Raw genomic sequence first — 24,395 nt, 5'->3', positions numbered from 1 at the left:
ATGGAAATTTAAATGCTTTCCAAATAATCAATGTATTGATTTATGACAGCCATTAGAAAAATTATAGCTAGAAGTAATCTTGAAAAGCTCTAGAAGTCAGTGTATACAAAAACTACACACAGGCAACATTTTGCTAAATTGTATTTGGGACACTAAATTATTGGAAGAAAAAGTGAATGCTGAGTGCTCACCCAGCACTCTATTACCCAATGACAGATCCGTGATCATTTGGATCTGTAATGTGAAAACTAACCAAACCCAACACATAAGGTCAGATGATTTGTTGAAGGCACTACAGTTGTCCAACATGAAGATTATCCTAAAGATAAGTTGATTAACCTGGTATGGCCATGTGGAGCATTCATCCTCCTGGATAAACCATTGCAGAAGTATGGATGTCATAAATTGCAGAAAGGTTGGTTGGCCAAGAAAAACTTGGAAGCAAGACCACACAGAGTAGAATTTGGAGACAACTTGTTTGTGAGAATTGGAGAGCAAGCTTGTATAATATTAGAAAACATCTGACCCATGAACAAGGGAAAAGTCATGTTAAATGAATAAGAAATAAGAGATGCTGTAAATTTAAAAATATATAAAGATTGTGTTCATAATAAGGAAGCTGGCATTATAATTAAAGACACCCGAGTAAAACGTTCACATACGAAGCTAGTTCCAAAAGTGAAGCCTCTTATTTTTTTTATTTTAACTCAAAAAGTTGCAAAACTACAAAGACGAATACCATTAAAGTAAGCAACCGTTTGTGCGCTTGTTATTTTTCTACAGTCACCACCATTGTCGATGCATTTTTTGCCAGGAATTCAATGACACATTTCTGCTTCTGAAGCACGTCCATGACAGGAGTTGCTTTCTTAGAATCTTACTCTGTCAATATCTGCAACAGAGAAATTAAACTTTTAGTTTAAGAATGCATAAGTTCAGTCATCATAACAATACAATTTGCAATCTCCTCTGATTCATTCGGGCAGAATAAAAAATAGGAGGCATTACTTTTGGAATGTCTCCTGTATCTGATAAAGCATATGATAAAGACAGGAAAACTCATCGTATTCAGACATCAGTTGGTAACGTTTTTATAGAATTCATTCTATAAAAACGTTTTTTTCTTACTTTTAGGCGGCAAGTCATCAGCTTCTCTATACATTCAGCAAATGCAGTTTTGGCTAACAATAATTAGCTTGTTACGATTTAGTTCCAGGTTAAGTGCAAATATTCCCAGACTAAAGTGCTAAGTGAAAAGGTGAATCTGTTTGAAATATGCTCAAATTTGAGTTTTTGACTGAATTCCACTGATACTAGGAAGTTGTATTATGAAATTGTTTTCTTCGCAAGCCTAACAAAATATTCAAAAAACACATGAATCCATTTTTTTTTTATGACAACTGTCTTGAATATGAGAAAATAAATGTACGTGAATATGAGAAAACAAATGTACGTGAATATGAGAAAATAAATGTACGTGAATATGACAAAATAAAGATACTTTTCAAATAATTATTTGAATAAAAAGTCGAATTACTCTATTTGATGCGACTTCATGAATTTATTGATTTAATGTTGATTTTATTTTAAGATTTAAATCAAAATCTATGATTGGAAAACATAAAAAAAAAAAAAAATGAAGTTATGCCAGCTTTTTATTGTCTTGTTTCATTAAGAATGTTTTTTACAAACTATTATCTTTCAGAATGAGTGAATGTCAATTTTAAACCAACCGGAATCATGTAATCACTTTTTTTTAAATACTTGAAATAGAAAATAAATTACTTTCTGAGTTGAATAAATCATGTGAAAAGTTATCATTGTTTTTAGCTGAAAACGACAAAGAGTCATGAGAATCATCTGTTGTGACAAATAAATCAAATGAAACCGGATTTTCTCTACGTGAAAACCTAACAAATCTGTCGCAGTGGATGGATTCATTTTGTAACAAAGATGGAGAATCACAACCAATATCTTCTTGTTGAAGGTCGGTCTTTTTCATTGGTGTTCCAAATGCATCATAAAGCTGAGGAGAACAATTTTTTGCACATATAAGAAAAGGAGCATTTTTAAAAACTGAAGAATCACTAATTGGAGTTGAAGTCAAAGTTTCCTGGCAATTGTTTGTCTTAGGTTTAGGAATGTAAGATAATTTAGATGAAAGTCTATTGAAAGATGAGTTTGGAGATGTACAAGAGTTTAATGAAAGACTAGAAAAATCAGTTTTGTTAATAGATTTCTTTGCACGTTTTTCACTTTTGGATTTTGTACTTTCTTTGAATCTTGTAGTTTTTCTGTTCATTTTGTTTTGAGAAGAAACAGTTCTCTCATTGTTATTTTGTTTTTCGTTTTTTTGCAATTCTGGTGTACACGTTATTGAGGAAAAACTTAATCTTTGTTCAAGATGAGATTGATCAGAGCAGAAGAAGTGAAAATCATTTGAATCATCAAACAATTGACAAAATATTTTGCGGCGGTTATAATTAAAAATCAGCAAAGATTTTTCTGGATAAAATGATGTGATGATCTTCTTTCTTTTTTGTACGTCTGGAGTAAAACTATCACAGGGATTTGAAACTGTACATTTTTCTGAGAAATTAGACATTTTTTCTGATATTGTTGCAAATAAATCTGCAGATAGATTACAAGCAGTTGAGGAGTGATTAGGATTGGTTATCAAAGAAAGTTTCTTTAAAAAAATATTTACATCTTCTAAAGAGTTATTTGCTGAGCACAGAATTATTTTTTCTTTCTTAAGAGAGCAGTGTGTACAAGTGCCTATTGTTTGTGAAGAGCAATCGCAAATTCTTTTATTAAAATGATTAAAAATAGAAATATCTTTTGATTCTATGGCTTTGCTTACACTCTTCCAGTTTGGGTTTAATTTAGCAGAAATATCTTGAGAAGGATCAACTATATTTTTTATCTGATCTTGGGACATTTCACTGATTGAAATATTTTCAAAGTTTTGGTACATTTCCTGCATTTCCACTTTATTTTTAACATTAGGTTTCATATTTTCACCAAATGAAAAGTGTAATTGTTTCCTTGGAGTAAAAAGTGCTTGACTTGGTTCTTTGTATACATTTTTATTTTGATCAAAATCTAAGTTGTCATTTGGAAAATGTGATTCCTTCATTTTACTTGTGTTAAGAGGAAAGGAAGAGCTATTATAATCAGAGTAAAAAGATGTTAAAGATTGGTTAAAATGTTGAAATTCAGATTTCTTTATCTTGCATGATAAAACAATCGATTCATATAGTGCAGAATCAGCAGATGAAACTGCAGAGTCAGAAATAGGAATGTTAACATTTGGTCGGGAATTTGACTGGCTCATCTTGAGATTTGTTGAACAAGACAGTTGCTTGTATTGCATTAAATGACTGTGTATGTTATCATTAGTTGTGTAATGATTACTGATCATTTGGTAAGCAATTAGATTAGATCCAAATAAAGAATTCTTGTTATTTTTAATAACTGATAATAAACAAAAATGCGAAGAATTTTTGAGCAATGTTGTTTTGAATTCAAATACAAAGCATTTGCCAATGAAAGATTTCTTCAAGGCTTCCATAATTTGTTTCGGATGTTGCAACTCAAGAAACTTGTGCATTTCAATGGCAGGAAGACCAAAGTAAGGTTGGAGTGTTTTCCCAAACACAGAAACATTGCAAGATGATGTCTCGTCAGCAATATTAAGATGAACACGGTATCGATAAGGAACACAATCCGACTCATAACTGATTTGACACTGCAAACAACTCCACTCATTCAAATGGCAATTTTGATTTAATTTGCCGTAACATTCTCTGCAATAAGGATAAGTCACATTGATGTCTTGTATACTTGTTACTGTAGCAACCACTAAAGCTTTCGATCTGGAAGATTTCATTTTTCAACAAGCAAAGCAAAGGAATTTCATCTGAAAATATATTTGAAAATATTTATAAATAAAAATCAAGGAATAATGCAAGTATTTAGTTTATTAGTATATATATCAATCACACACACACGCACACACACACACATATATATATATCAATCACACACACACATTATATATATATATATATATATATATATATATATATATATATATATATATATATATTAGTCATCCATGGAAAGAATGTTTCACTGTTTTACAGCTCTTCAGTGATTAGATTAGCACCCATTCTGAATCAGAAATCAAACTTACAGCAATCTAATTGATAGTTGGCAGTTCGACCCTCTGACCCATAATCGAAAAGTAATTTATGTTATAGTGCTCAACAATTATCAGAGTAAAAAGATGTTAAAGATTGGTTAAAATTTTGAGATTCAGATTTCTTTATCTTGCATGATAAAACAATCAATTCATATAGTGCAGAAAAGTCACATTGATGCCTTGTATACCTGTTGTTTTATTTTGATCAAAATCTAAGTTTTCATTTGGAAAATGTGATTCCTTCATTTTACTTTTGTTACATAAGATCATTTCATGTCCCCTAATGATATCGAGCCATATTTCAAAATTATATTAAATTATAAAAAATTTATTATTCATGTTCCCTAATGATATCGAGCCATATTTCAAAATTATATTAAATTATAAAAAATTTATTATTCATGTCCCTTACTGATCTCGAGACATATTTCAAAATTATATTTAAAAAAATTATTATTGCATCATGTATATCATGACTTGAATACAATATTGAAAATTAATTACATACTTTTCATTATGAACAACGCATGCGCAATTGTTGGATTTATTTTGGCAGTGATAGCTGTTAATCTAGAATGATTTCTCCATTTCAGCATTTTCCAATACTACTTCGTTAATATTTTCCATTACCTTGGTGTGTGTGTGGGGGGGAACTCATTTTTTGGTGGGGAGGGAATTTGTGTATCAGCATTTCCATTTTAAGCATTTCTACTACACATGCAGGTGGTGGGGAAGTATTTTTTCAGTTTTACAAAATATATTTTATGAGAGGAGGAATAGTTTTCTAAATCACTGACTACAAGATACCTCTAAGTGCACCATAGAATTTACCTCTATATATAACACAATGTACTTTAATATTATCGTCATAACTTTTATACCATTCAAAAGAAGCCTAAAATAAATTTAAAAAAAAAAAAAAATAAATAAATAAATTTAAAAAAAAAAAAAATAAAATAAAAAAATAAAAAAATAAATAAATTAAAAAAAAAAAAAAAATAAATTTAAAAAAAAAAAAAAAAAAAATTCCAGCATACGAAAATAATGAAAAATGCAAAACAAAAATCGTGTTTACATTATTGAAACCTTGCAAAAATGTTCTTAAATGCACAGGCATATGTGTGTTTTATAAATCTACCAAAATTCAACTAATAATCAGATTTTCATGCAATTTTTTATACTTATTCAATTTTGGATTAATTTATATGGTAAAATGCAGTTTTCAAAAAATATATGAGGGGAAATATTTTTTTGTATCTGATAACATCCATATTTCATTTAATGAAATCTGAACAAAATATAGCAGACCTGAAAGAGGTTGCCTCCTACCTGTAAATGATTTCCTTCTCATTTTCTTTTAATTTTTCTGGAGATTATCGTTGATTAGGGGTATTCCATTGTGACGGATGTACAATTCAGAGAACAAAACACAAGATATTAGGGAATAGTCTTCATTAATTCAAACAAGCATTAAATTGTTTCAAAGACATACTAAAAATGTTAGAAAAAAAGTAAGTTTGAACTTTTTGGGATTTTACCCCCAAAATTTATTTGCAAAAAAAGGCATGTGACAGACGTACGCATAAAAATAGAAGAATAACAACATGAAACAGTAAAAATCAAATTTCTGTGAATATATATATACATTATTTTGATAAAATTTGGTATTAATGGCATGAAATAGGCTATTTGCTTAAAAAGAAAGTAACAATTCTTAAAATTGTTTATTTTTGGGATCAAAATTGCACTTTAAATTCTGTGACGAACGTACAGAAATTTTGTGAAGGACATAGTGTTCTAAATAAATTTTTAATAAATAGTATTAAAAGCCCTAAGAAGTGTCCTTATGTTAAAAATGACTTGTAAGTCCAAATGGAAACTAACACAAATGAAATAAAAATAATGTGCCCATGTAGGAAAAAATCATAATTCATAATTCATCAAATGAAAATTGCCCTTGTGTTTCGGCAACTGTTGGTGGGTTGATTTGTCGGATAATGTTCTCTTTCTTGTAAAAGATCTTGTCCTCTTTCTTTGGCCATTTCCATAAGTTTCCTGATTTGTGCATCACAGATACCTCAAAATCTTTGTCAGCAATAACATTGGTGACTTCACTGGGAAACTGTTCACCCTCATACAAAACTAAAACCCAGTCGTCGATGTTTATCACAATATTGTCAGGTATTATTTGTTCAGGATTAGGAATTTCATCATTCATGTCACTCATGGCCTTGTCTGAATCATTGTCACTTTCTTCAGTAGTATTAAATATGTTTTCAACTTTGAAGATTTCATCTTTTGAGAATGCTGCTACCTCAAGTTGCCAAGAATTTCGAGCTTTCATGCAATGTAACTTCATGGTGTCAGTCATGACTAAGGTTTTTTGTTCCCCATACTGGAAGTCTTGGAGCACATCTTTCTTTAATTTTGTCACTAGATATAAATGTTATTGTTATTCCAGTATTCAAGTTTCTTGCCAATTCAAAATAGGCTGCAGCATCATTTCGGGCGACTGTAGTGTTACAAACATTTCGCCAAACCGATTGCTTAACAGTACCACCAATTCCATAAACTGCACCTTTACCATGCGAGGTTGCAAAGAAATTCCAAATAATTTTGAAATTGTACTCATTTTCCCATTCATGAAGGTTTGAAAATAGGAATCGTTGCTTGAATTGTGAAAGCATTCAACAACTTTATAGAGTCATACTTTTTACTGATACAATCAAGTAACTCTGCTATGAAGGTGTATACAACCTCTTTTGTGTGGTCTAAATTGTAAGAAACAATGGCAAAGCTCTCCTTGACATTTTGGCTAACCCAAATATGACCAGTGAAAATGGTGACTTGCTGGTGCGACTAATGAGCAGATTGAATCTCATTCTGGTTGACAATGGATGCATTCTCCGAGAAATCCAGTTGAAGAACAGCTGAGGAACCATTGCACTCTTCAATAAGATTAGTAAAATGACGTTGTTTTCTTTTGATGTACCGTGCACAAGAAAAGTATTCATTTGCTTTTTCAGGGCATCAAAAACGTCATTGACAGTTGCTGAAATTGCAACCTTTTCAACAGGTTTGTCTGGCTTATACCATTGTTGATACTTGATCAAAGTTTGGCTATCTCCAGGTGATGCTTTGAACATTTCGATGTAATTTCTATAATCGTCAGATTTACGGTAGATACAGTCCTTATTGTCTTCTTCACATGTGACTTGCCCAACAAAGTGTGAAAACGTTGATGAAAAATTCGTAAACTGTTCAAGAGCTGTAAGAATAAGGCGAATATTTTCATGGTATCAACAAACACAAACATTGTGTGGTGTTTGATCAAAAAGTTTAACTTGGAAGGGCCTGAGAGAGCAGAATTTTGAAAGTCCGATTGTGATGCCTCTTTTATCGACATGAGCATGTATAATATTTGCAAAGTTTTTTTTCCCGTTTTTACCATTGATCATCTCTCGTAATATAACTGTTTTTGCTTTTTATGAAGGGAACAGTTTTTATTATTTAGATAAAAGGTTTAAAAGTATAATGCTTTCAAAACTAATAAATGATTCTTATTATATATAATGTTTTATGAAAAAACATATAAACCTTTCTCCAAACTGTTAGGATGCTTAAAAGATGCTTTAAAATAAGCACATCACCATCAAAAAATTCTTGTGACGGACGTATGTGACGGGCGTACAAAAAATAGTGTACATCCGTCACAGCAATTTTCCTAAACTGAAAGTTTCCAGGTACAAATTTTTATCCAGTTTGCTTACCCACAATATGCTTATTAAAAATCCAGAAAAAAACTTCAGTATTCCAACACTAGGTGAAGTAGGAAAACATTTTGTTACTTTTTTGTGATGGACATACAAAGACAAAAAATCCTAGCCTTTGAGCTTATAAAAAGTTAGCTAAATATTTTTGGACAATTTTCATATTGAAAACCACTTTTTCCATCTGTTACCAGTTACCTTATTCCATAGTTATCAAAAATAAAAAATTGATACCTTCTTTGAACTAATTTTTAAAATATACCCAGCAAAACTGTTTTTTTTTTTTTTTGCTAACAACAAAACCCTCTGCTTCACAGGCAAAATGTCAGTCCAAATTTAGTTTATCAAGTTTTAATATGAAAAACTAAACTCCTGAATATCTCAGCTTTCCAGTGTATCAAATATGCTATACTTTGAAGAAAAATTAATTAATTGGCTGACATTTTTGTGGAATTGCCCATTAGACTTAACTTTGAGATTATCAAAAATATTTAAAAAAAAATTTTTTTTTAATGACTTTTAACGACGTCAGGGATCACTTGTATATTGGTTTATATTGGAGGAGATTATATATTAAAACGTGTCATGTGTTATCTAGTGGATGTGAGATATTGTTCTTTTAACAGACAGATAATAAACGTATAAATCGTATGTATGTTGTTTAGCCACGAGGACATGATATTGACGTGTAAACTGAATCATGTATCAGACTTATCGCACGGGACATTTTTACAGTTCATATGTAAGAAGAGTAATATATGCCTCATACCTTTTTTTCTTGAAGAGTTCTTCTGTACCTTTCTGCTGCTCCATGATGAACCATGAAACAATCAGCGCCATCCAATTGAGACATCTGTTCTTATTTGTGAAACCATTAAAACAACTCTTTATATTTTTATAATATAGATTTATTACAGTTGTCTCAAATGGTTTTCACAGGATCTGCAGTTTGTCTACATTTCTATTCTTACAGCTCGCTCTCTAGCTGTCTGTCCACCCCAGTCTAGACGTCTGTCCGCTCTGGTGGTCAATCCTCAACTCTCTGAATCTCTTGTGTTCTCTTACATCACCTAATTACGTGTCTCAGACCAACCTAATGTCCACAGCTAGTTATTTGTTTATTCAAAATCCCAAAATAATGTTTACATATATTTTCTATTTTCACATTTCTTTTGCGATTCACACATCAATCATTTCTTCCCCAATTTAATTGTTTATTCTTCTAATCATAATAACTGATCCAGCGACCATCCGTCGCTCAAATCAATTAATAAGAATACAATAACAATAATAATAATAATGTTTTGACCCTTGACCCTGCTTGCCACAGTTAACAGATACTACGCTATGATTACAACCTAAAGGGTCATAACATTACACACTTTTTAATTATAACATTCTATGAAATTGATACTTCACTTTTGAATACAGTCACGGTCATGACGTTTATAAGATATCATGTGACCTGTGATAATTACTGGTGACCTGTGATAATTACTGTGTAGTAAAATGGCCTGGTTACAAAAAATGTTACTAAAGGCAAGATAAATTATTTCTACCTACCTAGATCAGTTTTTTAAACAAAGAAAACCAAATACTCAAAGTTTTATAGCAAACAAAGTAAAAATAAAAAGTAAATAAATTTGCAACAAATAAATTTAATAATATTTTTTTTTATAATTTAATAATATAATTTTGAAATATATCTCGAGATCAGTAGGGGACATGAAATGGTCTTATGTTGATGAAGCCTACAATATGACATGTGAAAATCCAATTAAAAAATTATGAGTTATTTTTAACTCATATACAGGAGAAATATTCAAATATCCTATGTAAACATTTTTTTTTTTTTAAATAAAAAATTTGAACTATTTTATTTTTCTTTTGGTTTTTCCTTATAAAATTTTGGTACTTGTGCTTCTATACTTTCACCAAACAAATAGCGCATATATTGTCAAAATTGAATTTAACTTTAAAATACTATTAAAAAAAATGTTTTTCCAAGTAGGTAGAAGAGTATTTTATCTTGCCTATTTGTTTTTTTTTTTTTTTTTTTTTTTTTTTTTTACAAAGGCATCACCACATTATCAAGGCCCAGAGGCCACTCAAGGATAAGGGTTAAAGAGTGTACAGTAGAAGTTGGTCAATATAGTAATCATTAGTAATGAAAATTTGGTAAATTTAATAACTTATATGGAACGGCTCATCAAGAACTTATTTACTTTAGACTTGAACAAAACCATATTGTAGTCAGCCGGAAAGCAGGAAAACGGAAGACAATTCCACAGGCGTGCAGTTCTAAGAAAGAAGCTTTGTTCATGGAATCTACGTTTAGGTTTAGGCACAGATAAAGAGTGGGGGAAATTATTGATAGTGTTTACAGCTAGACGAGTGTTTCTTGTGAAAGTTTGGCGAGGGGGGACCATAGATTGAAGCTCAGTTGAACACCTTCCATGAAAATAACGATACATCAGAGACAAACTCGCAACATCTCTTCTGTGAGATAGAGGTTGCAAGGAGGAGAAAAGGACATCTCCTACGAGGCTACGAAGTCTATTTTGAACTCTATCAAGGCAGGACAAGTTCTTTCTAGCAGCTCCTGCCCAGATGTGGCAACAGTATTCCATCCTTGGACGTACCTGGCTCTTATATAGATAGAGAATAGCATCAGCAGTGAGATATCTACTGGATCGATAGAAAGATCCCACCATTTTTCCAGCGGCCTTGGCAACAGATTTGATGTACGTGTTCCATTTAAGATCAGGAGTAATGGTCAAGCCCAGAAGCTTGTCAAAACTTGAGGCCTCCTGAAGACGAGAGCCATTCATTTCAATTGATGACAAATGTGGATTAGAATGTTGATGATGTAAAGAGAGAAGCTTGGTTTTAGATGCATTAAAAGTAACCAGCCACTCCTTTCCCCATTGTACTACGTGCTCAAGATCAGAGGAGAGAGAATTGGAGAGAACTTGCTCGTTTACTGTCTTAGATGTGCTACCATAAATGGTAGTGTCGTCAGCATTGATGTAAGGATATGATTTGGAAGATCATTAATGTAGATCAGGAAAAGAGTTGGGCCCAGGATGGATCCCTGAGGGACACCGGCATTAATATTGTGAGCTTCTGATTTTTGCCCCTCAACTACTACTCTTATGAATCTATCAGAAAGAAATGATTTAATAATTGAGAAGACTTTTCCAGCTATACCATAGCTAGCGATCTTATGAAGTAAACCTTTATGCCATACCCTATCAAAGGCTTTAGATATGTCAAGAGCAATTGCCCTAGAAAGATTGCCACCGTCGAGAGATTTGCTAATCCTATGCGATATAACTGTAAGGACATCTGCTGTAGATCTAGCAGAACGGAAACCATATTGAGTGTCACTAAGAAGGTTATTTTTGTTGAGATGTTTGATTACTTCTGTATTTAATACAGATTCTAGCAACTTACTCATGACGCACAGGAGACTTATTGGCCTGTACTGAGAGGGGGATGAGCGATCACCTGAATTCTTAAATACAGGGCATACTGATGAGATTTTCCAGGGAGATGGGAAACTATTCTCCTTAAGACAACGTTTAAACAGTTTTGTAAGTATGGGCGCTAGTTCAGGTTGAAGTTTTTTGAGTACTATAATTGGAATACCATCAGGGCCAGTTGCTTTACTGGAATCAAGGTTTTTGATTAGCTTGGCAACATCACGTACAGATATACGTATATCACATAGCGTGTTTTCTGATACAAGAGGAAATATTGGGGGTTGGCGGTCTTGGTCGCAAAGGGTAGAATTAGCTGCAAAGTTCTTGACAAAGAGTTTGGCTTTGTCTGATGCTGACGAGATTACCTCAGATCCATTGATAATAGTTGGGATGGAGCACACGCTTCTGTTCAGAATTCTGTTTGCTATTTGCCAAAACTGGTGGGAACCAAGCCGCTGCTCAGCTACTTTGGACTTAACAGATTGAGCATACAACTCTCTTGCGTTCCTTATTACTTTCTTACAATGGTTGCTGGCAGTCCTGAAAACGGCTTTAGTTTCCATACATCTATTACGTTTGAAGCAGTGGAAAAAGTGATTTCTGTGCGCAATGGCAGCAGCACATTCTGGAGAGAACCAAGGCTGGCTGTTAGGTTTTTGCTGAAACTTTTTAGAGGGTATGAAATGGTCAATACCTACAATTAACCATTCAGTTAGGTCTAATACTATAGAGGACACATCCTTTTTAAACATGGAATGCAGAGGTAGATCAGATATAAATGTACGGAAGCTATCCCAGTCAGCCTTAGTGTATCGATATACTGTACGATGAAGAGGTACGTCTGGGGACTTATTACATTTCATTTTTATCTTAATTGATACAACAGAGTGGTCGGAAGATCCAAGAGGCGACAGAACAGAAACTGAACATAGTTCAGGGCAAGTTGTGAGAAAAAGGTCTAGTAGGCTCGCATACTGGCCGTCATTATCGGGCACACGGGTAGGTTCCTGAACAATCTGAGTGAGGTCATAGGCAATGGAGAAATCATGACAGAACCTCCCCTCATCATCGGTCTTGTTTGAGTGGGTCAACCATTCGACGTTGTGAACATTGAAGTCTCCACATACATGAATGTTAGCTGAAGGATAAGTAGAAAGGACTTGGTCAATTTTCTCAGATATGCTTTGAAAGATAGTAACTCCGCTGTTGTGGGGGCGATAGAGAGTAAATATAAATGCAGTAGTGTGAGCTAAAGCAACCCGGAAGCACATATAAGGTAAGTTAGGATCTTCCCTGGAGATGTCCCTCCCACATGGAAAGCTATCTTTAATATAGGCACATATTCCATGCCCATGGCGATCTTGGGGGTCAGATTTAGAAGTTAAGTTAGAGTATCCTGTAATTGCAAACTCATCAAGGGAAATAGCCTGTCCAATGCCAGTTTCACTTAAAAATAAAAGGTCTGGTTTAGTCTCCTGTAATTGGGTTTCAACCTCTGGAAGGTTAGAACGTAGACCCCTGATGTTGGAGAAGGAGACATGGTAGTAGGGGTCTACGTTGGAAGTTGGAGAACCGGGTTTAATCGAGTATTTTTTCTTGAAACTTGTCATGATGAAATTTTGGAATTTGTGGACTAGGTCGACAGATTTACTTAGAGCAGGACAGAGAGGGGAAACTAAGAGAGAAAAAGAAACGAAGAATTTTTTTTTTTTTTTTTTGTACCACATGATAAGGTAAAGCCGTAACAATTACCCACTAGTATGGCATCGAGAGGCCCCACCAGAAGCTACTGCATGGTCCAGATTCCATTCACCAAATGGCAATACAGCAGCCCCAGTACTTTGCACCTGCTGATAGGACAGCCTCCTTAGTGGTTAATCCAAGGTTCGGGTCCCTGACTATCAGGCGGATAACGTCAGCCCAGACAAAACGTTTACCTCCAGCACCCTTACTAGTGACATGGCTACAAGGATAGACATAGAAACAGAAAATTTCCACCAACTCTGCCAACTGTTCGCGCAAAATACTGCCAACCTAGAAAACAGCTTTTTCTTCTCCCTTTGTCAGAAAAATCACTCATTTAAAAATGAGGACTGAGGGACAAATAAGAAGAAGCGAGAGTAACAGGAGCTGCCGATAACGCATCCACAATGCGTTTTCTACTCTCCATTAAAAAAAAAAAAAAAAATAAAAAATAAAATAAAATAAAATAAAAAAATAACTATTAAGTATTGTACTTATAAAAGTCCAACGGACCTGTTTAAGGGAAAGTATGGTGATAGATTCCCCTCCCACGAACTAAAAATGAGTACAATTAGGTAATCTATTTTTGCAATCAACTCGGTAGATAAATAAACATTTATGGACGAGAAAAAAAAAAAAAAAAAAAAAAAAAAAAAAAAAAAAAAATTAAAGCTAGCATTTAATACAACAGAAATACATAAATTAAATACTGAAATAAAATGTAGTTATTAATATTTGAATCTTAAAATAAAAAGTGCGAATTAATAGAGAAAATCACTTATCACAACAACGCATTCCGTCTCCAAACTAGTGAAGAATTTAACTTTTAATAGCGTTCAGAAGATTTTTTTTTTTTTTTAAATTAACCGTTAAGGGAAAGCGTGATTTTATTCTGAACTTTAACTAATCACGTTTTAAGCAACTTATGATATAAAACAAAATCGGATGGGGGGGGGGGGGTTCTTCCGAAGTTAGTTGGTGACGTTATAATTGCGAGATAAGATGGGAGCCAGAAATTAGGGGTGGGGGACTGAAAATGATAATATAATGGATTGATTATACAATATTTAAGATCAACTTGGTAGATAAACATTTATGGACGAGAAAAAAAAAAAAAAAAAAAAAAAAAAAAAAAAAAAAAAAATTAAAGCTAGCATTTAATACAACAGAAATACATAAATTAAATACTGAAATAAAATGTAGTTATTAATATTTGAATCTTAAAATAAAAAGTGCGAATTAATAGAGAAAATCACTTATCACAACAACGCATTCCGTCTCCAAACTAGTGAAGAATTTAACTTTTAATAGCGTTCAGAAGATTTTTTTTTTTTTTTAAATTAACCGTTAAGGGAAAGCGTGATTTTATTCTGAACTTTAACTAATCACGTTTTAAGCAACTTATGATATAAAACAAAATCGGATGGGGGGGGGGGTTCTTCCGAAGTTAGTTGGTGACGTTATAATTGCGAGATAAGATGGGAGCCAGAAATTAGGGGTGGGGGACTGAAAATGATAATATAATGGATTGATTATACAATATTTAAGATCAACTTGGTAGATAAACATTTATGGACGAGAAAAAAAAAAAAAAAAAAAAAAAAAAATAAAAGCTAGCATTTAATACAACAGAAATACATAAATTAAATACTGAAATAAAATGTAGTTATTAATATTTGAATCTTAAAATAAAAAGTGCGAATTAATAGAGAAAATCACTTATCACAACAACGCATTCCGTCTCCAAACTAGTGAAGAATTTAACTTTTAATAGCGTTCAGAAGATTTTTTTTTTTTTAAAATTAACCGTTAAGAGAAAGCGTGATTTTATTCTGAACTTTAACTAATCACGTTTTAAGCAACTTATGATATAAAACAAAATCGGATGGGGGGGGGGGGTTCTTCCGAAGTTAGTTGGTGACGTTATAATTGCGAGATAAGATGTGAGCCAGAAATTAGGGGTGGGGGACTGAAAATGATAATATAATGGATTGATTATACAATATTTAAGATCAACTTGGTAGATAAACATTTATGGACGGGAAAAAAAAAAAAAAAAAAAAAAAAAAAAATTAAAGCTAGCATTTAATACAACAGAAATACATAAATTAAATACTGAAATAAAATGTAGTTATTAATATTTGAATCTTAAAATAAAAAGTGCGAATTAATAGAGAAAATCACTTATCACAACAACGCATTCCGTCTCCAAACTAGTGAAGAATTTAACTTTTAATAGCGTTCAGAAGATTTTTTTTTTTTTTAAATTAACCGTTAAGGGAAAGCGTGATTTTATTCTGAACTTTAACTAATCACGTTTTAAGCAACTTATGATATAAAACAAAATCGGATGGGGGGGGGGTTTCTTCCGAAGTTAGTTGGTGACGTTATAATTGCGAGATAAGATGGGAGCCAGAAATTAGGGGTGGGGGACTGAAAATGATAATATAATGGATTGATTATACAATATTTAAGATCAACTTGGTAGATAAACATTTATGGACGAGAAAAAAAAAAAAAAAAAAAAAAAAAAAAAAAATTAAAGCTAGCATTTAATACAACAGAAATACATAAATTAAATACTGAAATAAAATGTAGTTATTAATATTTGAATCTTAAAATAAAAAGTGCGAATTAATAGAGAAAATCACTTATCACAACAACGCATTCCGTCTCCAAACTAGTGAAGAATTTAACTTTTAATAGCGTTCAGAAGATTTTTTTTTTTTTTAAATTAACCGTTAAGGGAAAGCGTGATTTTATTCTGAACTTTAACTAATCACGTTTTAAGCAACTTATGATATAAAACAAAATCGGATGGGAAGGGGGGGGGGTTTCTTCCGAAGTTAGTTGGTGACGTTATAATTGCGAGATAAGATGGGAGCCAGAAATTAGGGGTGGGGGACTGAAAATGATAATATAATGGATTGATTATACAATATTTAAGATCAACTTGGTAGATAAACATTTATGGACGAGAAAAAAAAAAAAAAAAAAAAAAATTAAAGCTAGCATTTAATACAACAGAAATACATAAATTAAATACTGAAATAAAATGTAGTTATTAATATTTGAATCTTAAAATAAAAAGTGCGAATTAATAGAGAAAATCACTTATCACAACAACGCATTCCGTCTCCAAACTAGTGAAGAATTTAACTTTTAATAGCGTTCAGAAGATTTTTTTTTTTTTTTAAATTAACCGTTAAGAGAAAGCGTGATTTTATTCTGAACTTTAACTAATCACGTTTTAAGCAACTTATGATATAAAACAAAATCGGATGGGGGGGGGGGGTTTCTTCCGAAGTTAGTTGGTGACGTTATAATTGCGAGATAAGATGGGAGCCAGAAATTAGGGGTGGGGGACTGAAAATGATAATATAATGGATTGATTATACAATATTTAAGATCAACTTGGTAGATAAACATTTATGGACGAGAAAAAAAAAAAAAAAAAAAAAATTAAAGCTAGCATTTAATACAACAGAAATACATAAATTAAATACTGAAATAAAATGTAGTTATTAATATTTGAATCTTAAAATAAAAAGTGCGAATTAATGGAGAAAATCACTTATCACAACAACGCATTCCGTCTCCAAACTAGTGAAGAATTTAACTTTTAATAGCGTTCAGAAGATTTTTTTTTTTTTAAATTAACCGTTAAGAGAAAGCGTGATTTTATTCTGAACTTTAACTAATCACGTTTTAAGCAACTTATGATATAAAACAAAATCGGATGGGGGGGGGGGTTCTTCCGAAGTTAGTTGGTGACGTTATAATTGCGAGATAAGATGTGAGCCAGAAATTAGGGGTGGGGGACTGAAAATGATAATATAATGGATTGATTATACAATATTTAAGATCAACTTGGTAGATAAACATTTATGGACGGGAAAAAAAAAAAAAAAAAAAAAAAAAAAAAAATTAAAGCTAGCATTTAATACAACAGAAATACATAAATTAAATACTGAAATAAAATGTAGTTATTAATATTTGAATCTTAAAATAAAAAGTGCGAATTAATAGAGAAAATCACTTATCACAACAACGCATTCCGTCTCCAAACTAGTGAAGAATTTAACTTTTAATAGCGTTCAGAAGATTTTTTTTTTTTTTAAATTAACCGTTAAGAGAAAGCGTGATTTTATTCTGAACTTTAACTAATCACGTTTTAAGCAACTTATGATATAAAACAAAATCGGATGGGGGGGGGGGGTTCTTCCGAAGTTAGTTGGTGACGTTATAATTGCGAGATAAGATGGGAGCCAGAAATTAGGGGTGGGGGACTGAAAATGATAATATAATGGATTGATTATACAATATTTAAGATCAACTTGGTAGATAAACATTTATGGACGAGAAAAAAAAAAAAAAAAAAAAAAAAAAAATTAAAGCTAGCATTTAATACAACAGAAATACATAAATTAAATACTGAAATAAAATGTAGTTATTAATATTTGAATCTTAAAATAAAAAGTGCGAATTAATAGAGAAAATCACTTATCACAACAACGCATTCCGTCTCCAAACTAGTGAAGAATTTAACTTTTAATAGCGTTCAGAAGATTTTTTTTTTTTTTTAATTAACCGTTAAGAGAAAGCGTGATTTTATTCTGAACTTTAACTAATCACGTTTTAAGCAACTTATGATATAAAACAAAATCGGATGGGGGGGGGGGTTTCTTCCGAAGTTAGTTGGTGACGTTATAATTGCGAGATAAGATGGGAGCCAGAAATTAGGGGTGGGGGACTGAAAATGATAATATAATGGATTGATTATACAATATTTAAGATCAACTTGGTAGATAAACATTTATGGACGAGAAAAAAAAAAAAAAAAAAAAAAAAAAAAAAAAAAAAAAAAAAAAAAATTAAAGCTAGCATTTAATACAACAGAAATACATAAATTAAATACTGAAATAAAATGTAGTTATTAATATTTGAATCTTAAAATAAAAAGTGCGAATTAATAGAGAAAATCACTTATCACAACAACGCATTCCGTCTCCAAACTAGTGAAGAATTTAACTTTTAATAGCGTTCAGAAGATTTTTTTTTTTTTAAATTAACCGTTAAGAGAAAGCGTGATTTTATTCTGAACTTTAACTAATCACGTTTTAAGCAACTTATGATATAAAACAAAATCGGATGGGGGGGGGGGGTTCTTCCGAAGTTAGTTGGTGACGTTATAATTGCGAGATAAGATGGGAGCCAGAAATTAGGGGTGGGGGACTGAAAATGATAATATAATGGATTGATTATACAATATTTAAGATCAACTTGGTAGATAAACATTTATGGACGAGAAAAAAAAAAAAAAAAAAAAAAAAAAAAAAATTAAAGCTAGCATTTAATACAACAGAAATACATAAATTAAATACTGAAATAAAATGTAGTTATTAATATTTGAATCTTAAAATAAAAAGTGCGAATTAATAGAGAAAATCACTTATCACAACAACGCATTCCGTCTCCAAACTAGTCAATTTGTTGTAGATTTATTAACTAGTCAAATTTGTTGTAGATTTATTTACTTTTTATATTTGCTTTATTTGCTATTAAACTTGGAATTATTTCAGTATTTAGTTTTCTTTGTTTAAAAAAAAACAAACTTATCCAGGTAAGTAGAAGAGTAGTTTATTTTACCTTTAGTCATTTTACTATACGGGAATTATTACTGGTTGTGTGCCACTTCATGAATATCGTTACAATTACTGTATCCGAAAGTGAGGTAACAATTTAGTAGAATGTTATAATTAAAAAGTGATCCCCAACGTTAATAGTCATAAAAAATATATTTTTTCAAAATTTTTTGATAATCGAAAAGTTAAGTTTGTCATCGATGATAATCTCCTGAAAAAATTTAGAAGTGAAAAGGAATTAGGTTTATCCTTAGATGTGAGAAAACAAGAGACATTTTCATATGATAAACAAAATAAGTTCAGACGGCATATATTCACAAAAGTGATATTTTATATCTGTTTAAAACAGAAGTTTACAGTAATAGGAAAACATAGAATGTCCATGAATATTTTAGAGTCCTTGTAAAACAAGGGGGAATTCATTAGTTGAGATATCAAAGAAGTCAGAGTTGATGGTTTAGGTGCTGTGTATTACACAGGTCAAAAAATCATAAGCATAACTTCTTCGCTCAATAATATAAATCATATTTCATTAAAAGTTGTTAATAAGAGTCATTGTTCATTGTTTTAAAATTAGAAAGTTTGGTAAGAAGATTTGGAATATTTCAATGAATAAATTGGCTTTTAAATGGGCAGACGAGAATGAAGGAAATCAAGCAGTTTGTATGTGTGTCGTGCTTTGTAAGTATAAGTATGCATGAGTTGACCTGTCAGCAGGCTTCAAACTGAACGAATTGACGCCAGCCCATAGATTTGATTCAACTAGTTAAGTTCTTTGATTAGTCAAAAATATAATCATTTGTTTTTATTCAAGATAGTGTATGCACAAATGATGTGTGTACAAACGGGTTTAGTCATTTCATTTTGGATGCTGAAGGGTAAACATCGGCCACTATAAGTACACACAAAATTATGACATCACCGATTCTATGGCGAGCAATGGGGATCGCTGCTGACCACTTCATGAAAATGAAAACGTACATTCATTCAAAAAGAATATGTAAGAATACTTTTTTGTTAGCATTCTCCTATATTACTCTGGCCAACACCAGGAAACAGGTCCCACTAGTTTTAAATACTTATTTGCTGGTTATGCACTTATTGTACTGCACTATTTTTTAAATAGTATTTTCGAGTTAAATTAAAGTTTTACGATATCAAAAGTACAAAATGATTACAAAACACCCTCTCCTACTCATGTTAAGAATGGCTTTCTAAATAACGTTATTATTTCAACACGATTTATGCACTTATTAAATGCATAAATACCATATATTTAAACAAGTAAATTCAATAATGGGGACTACATCTGGCTCAACACCGTTAGCTGCTGCCTTGCATCTAAACTTAGTCAACAGTTCTTCTTGTTTGCTAAATAATAATATTCAAAGCAGGATGTTATAACAATGTTCATCGTAAATATGAAACACTGAAATGAAAATAATTTGATCTGAAAAATATAATTTACTGGTACTCGTGCACTTTTGCCACTGCGCTGAAATAATAACATTATTTTGAAAGCCATTCTTTACATGGGGAGGAGGGGTGTTTTGTAACTATTCTGTGCTTCCACCTAACAATTTAATAAAGAAAAAGATATTGTTAAGCTTGAATTTAATCTGAAAAAACTATTTAAAAATAGCGCAGTGGCAAAAGTACACAAGCACTAATTTATTTTCAGTCAAAGGACGATAGCTCAAGTCCATAATAAATGACAAGGAAATATTTATTTATAGCTATGTGTTATTAATTTTGGTAAATATTACCTTATGTTACAACAGAACACTGACCACTCTAATTTGTTTTTTTTTGGGGGGGGGGTATTCCAGGTCACTGACAACAAATCTGATAATCAAACCTGTCACAAATTTACCGTTTGTATGGTATTAACCACTTTTAATTGATCTAAAAAATTAAGTTTTCACAAGCGATTTACAAAAACATATTTTTATGTTTTTCGTTCGCCACAACACACCCGCCCTCATCCCTCCACTAGGTGTATCAAAATTTTGTAGGAATTTTTGACACCCCTAACATGAAACTGCGAATAAAATATAAAAAACTGGTAATTTCTCTGTGTAAAGTGGGTTGCTTATTTTCTTTATGGATTATACTTCCAAAATAAACTATTAAAGTTGTTTTAAAAGTAATATATATATATATATATATATATATATATTTTTTTAAAAACAGTAATGAAATTAATTGAATTTTACAAGGTCAGTATTTTTTAATTTTTAAACTTTAAAAATCTATCAAACTTTTTCTATTGATTCTATTTTTACGATATTTTCAGGGTCTTTCCAATAAACTGAATATAATGTTTTAGACAAATGTTTTTTTTTTAATTCACGCCCCCCCCCCCCATTTTCAAGTGTCTATTAAAAATTAAATAATTAATTTACTCACCAAAGTTTTATATATATATTTTTTTTTTTTTACACAGAGGTCACCACTTATCAAGGCCTGGAAGCCACTCAGGGATAAGGATTATTGCAAGTACAGTATGTTAATGTGAAGATTTAATGAAGTGTCTACTTAAGGGGGCAATTCATCAGGAATTTGTTTATGTTGGACTTGAAGACATCCAGGTTGTAGTCAGGAGGGAAGCAGGCAGACGGAACAGAGTTCCACAGGCGTGCAGTTTTAAGAAAGAAGCTTTGTTCATGGAATCCGCGTTTTGATTTAGGCATAGATAAAGAGTGGGGAAAGTTTTTGACAGTGGATTCAGCTAGACGGGTGTTTATCGTAAAAGATTGGCGAGGGGGGACCAGAGATTGGAGTTCAGACGAGCACCTGCCATGGAAATAACGATAAAACAAAGATAGGCTTGCAACGTCTCTTCTGTAGGAGAGAGGTTGCATGGAAGAGAAAAGGGCATCCCCACTAAGCCACGAAGTCTATTTTGTACTCTGCCAAGGCAGGATAGGCTGTTTTTAGCAGCTCCTGCCCAGATATGGCAGCAGTATTCCATTCTTGTACGTACTTGGCTTTTATATAGATAGAGAATTGCATCAGTAGTGAGATATCTTCTGGAACGGAAGAAGGATCCCACCATCTTTCCAGCAACCTTAGCAACAGACTTGATGTACGTGTTCCATTTCAGATTAGGAGTAAAGGTCAAGCCCAGAAGCTTGTCAAAACATGGGCTTCTAGACGAGAGCCATCCATTTCAATTGATGCCAGATGGGGTTCAGAGCGTTGATGATGTAAAGATTGAAGATAAAAGATCAATAAATAATATGTTCCAATTTAAAACAAAAAAAGGATGCAAGTCTATAAATGGTCCACAAGTAATCTTTTTTTACTATAAAAATCTGAAAAAATCTTTATAATGTATGTACTTGTCACTGCATGAAAATGTCATATTCCAAAAATCACATAAATCGATCAAGTAGTTTTTTTTTTTATTTAAGAAAATCAAATATTATGAGACATTTTATCGAAGAAAAACTTAACGCCATCTTGTTTTTGAATGATACACTGCTAGCGACACCTATTGAGAGTGCTTGGAATATAAGATCGGCAAGGGGCAGACAATCGACTTTCCACACTACAGAAAAAAAAAAATTGGAAAATTAAGACATTTATAAGTTTTGGAGGAATTTGAAAACGAAAATAACGTTTAAAATTCCAGCAAACGAGTAGTTTCCAATATATGAAGAAATGTTAGTTTAAAGAAAGTGGGGGATCACTTTTCTATAATAATTTAACGTATAATGATCACCCACTTTATGGCCACCTCTAGTGTAAAACTTGAATTTACGCCGCTGAAATACACATTTGCCGAATTTTTGTTGGAGGAGCGTCAACGTGTGGGTGCTCAATTTACGTAAAATTCTTCATATATTGGAAACGAGGAGTTATAAGCTTGGAAAGACGAGGTGGAATTATTCAATATTTCCACGAAATTTCTGACACACCTGCCCCTCCATCACCCCCCCCAATGTAAACACAGAATTTCTGCGAAATGTTAAACAGTATTCTACTCGATAAATGTCAGCACATTACTTATGGAAAAACGGTTCATTAAACTGAAGAAGCACCTGTTAAACTGCACAAGTTCTATAATTGAATACTCCCCCCAAAAGAACGAAAAACATAAAAATGCTTTTGTAAACCACTCGTGAAAACTTACTGATAGCATTATTTTTACTATTAAATGAGGTGATATATATATATATATATATATATATATATATATATATTAATTTTATGAAAAGTATTTGTTCTAATTACTATTAAATCAGGTGAAAACTTTATTTTATGAAAAATATTTCTTGTCATTTAAAATGACCACCATGTAGTAATGAATGCACCTTGTGAAACGGCAAGTGACTACGCGCATGCGCGCACTTCAGTAAGAAACTATTGGGACGAGATTTCGGAAATCGTAATATTGAATTTCACATGAAAACAATGGTATCTACCTATTCCCTGTATTTTTTAAATGATTATATCCAAAAATTACGAAAATCGATGAGGTAGAAATTTTTTTATTAAAGAAAATAGAATTTGAAGAAGATGATCACAGGAGAGTAACAGGGGAGGCAATTCAACAGTTGCCAAAAACTTGTATATAGGTTATTTTTATGTTATTTAATGTTTAGACGAAGTTATTTTTATATTAAACGATTATAAAAAAAAATCTTAAATGAAAACCATAGTCATAAACACTGTATATATGTTATGTTTATTTTGGTATTTGTTTTGCGTTAGTCCCACTAAAAAGTTAGAGTTACTTCCCTTGTTTCGTTTCACTTCATTTTATAAAAACAGAAGGGCGGCAATTTTCACCTGCAAACACGATTAAAGTTTTGTTGTTATTGTTTTTTTTTTAATAATTCAGTAATATTGACTCCATAATTTGGAAACTATCATTGTAACTTAGAATTGACAAAAAATATCAGTTGAAACCATTGTTTTTTTAAAATCTAAAAACTCCATTTATGGACTACAAAATCTCGTCCCAATAGTGTAGAAGCACCAGAAACGGATCGCGCGTAGCGTAAACAAAGGTGGTGAAATGGCGCAAAGTAGTCCTAGGGTCCAGAGGTTCATACCATGCAAACGGTAAATTTGCGACGGGTTTGATTATCAGATTCGTTGTCAGAGACCTCGAATACCTCTAGAAAACCAAATTAGAGTGGTCGATGTTCTGTTGTAGCGTAAGGTAATATTTACCTTAATTCTTTTTACTTATATATGGTTTAGTGGTTTACATAAAAATAAGTTGTTTGCAAGTAATCCCGAAGCCTATTCTACTTTAAATAATTAGGATGATTAAAATAAATAAGGTAATACATTCATGGCGGGGTTATTGTAAAGACTAAAGAGGCACCGAACTTGAATAAACTCATTAAACCAATGAAATAAGTGACTTACCAAATTAGAATTATCTTCATCGGGACGGAATTTGATGTGAAAGGTATTTGATTTTTTTGTTTTGTTTTTTGTCTTGTATATTTTATGGAAAAAAAAAACACAACAAAAAAAACGTAACAAATACTTAACTTTTTTTTTTTTTTTTAAATTATAATGGAAA

At 31.8% G+C, this 24,395-nt stretch overlaps 1 protein-coding gene across 3 annotated transcripts; it reads right to left on the bottom strand.

Annotated features, from left to right (window-relative positions):
• Positions 1–1,541: 1,541 nt before the first annotated feature.
• Positions 1,542–24,374, bottom strand: LOC145287986 (uncharacterized). Of its 3 annotated transcripts, none has more exons than XM_080135982.1 (2): positions 24,236–24,374; positions 1,542–3,922 (listed from the first exon to the last, which is right to left on the bottom strand). In XM_080135982.1, the coding sequence occupies exon 2, from the start codon at positions 3,890–3,892 to the stop codon at positions 1,757–1,759; it is 2,136 nt and encodes a 711-aa protein (XP_079992108.1). In that variant the 5' UTR covers positions 3,893–3,922; positions 24,236–24,374; the 3' UTR covers positions 1,542–1,756. The 3 variants fall into 3 exon arrangements, with proteins under 3 accessions (XP_079992108.1, XP_079992110.1, XP_079992109.1); XM_080135984.1 differs by lacking the exon at positions 24,236–24,374 and adding an exon at positions 8,747–8,858; XM_080135983.1 differs by lacking the exon at positions 24,236–24,374 and adding an exon at positions 5,537–5,675.
• Positions 24,375–24,395: the final 21 nt, after the last annotated feature.

Source organism: Euprymna scolopes, chromosome 11 (genome assembly GCF_053919585.1).
Source record: "Euprymna scolopes isolate OS-2025 chromosome 11, ASM5391958v1, whole genome shotgun sequence".
Lineage (NCBI taxonomy): Eukaryota > Metazoa > Mollusca > Cephalopoda > Sepiida > Sepiolidae > Euprymna > Euprymna scolopes.
Note: the sequence above shows the minus strand (reverse complement) of the source record. Positions and strands in the feature narration are given on the sequence as shown.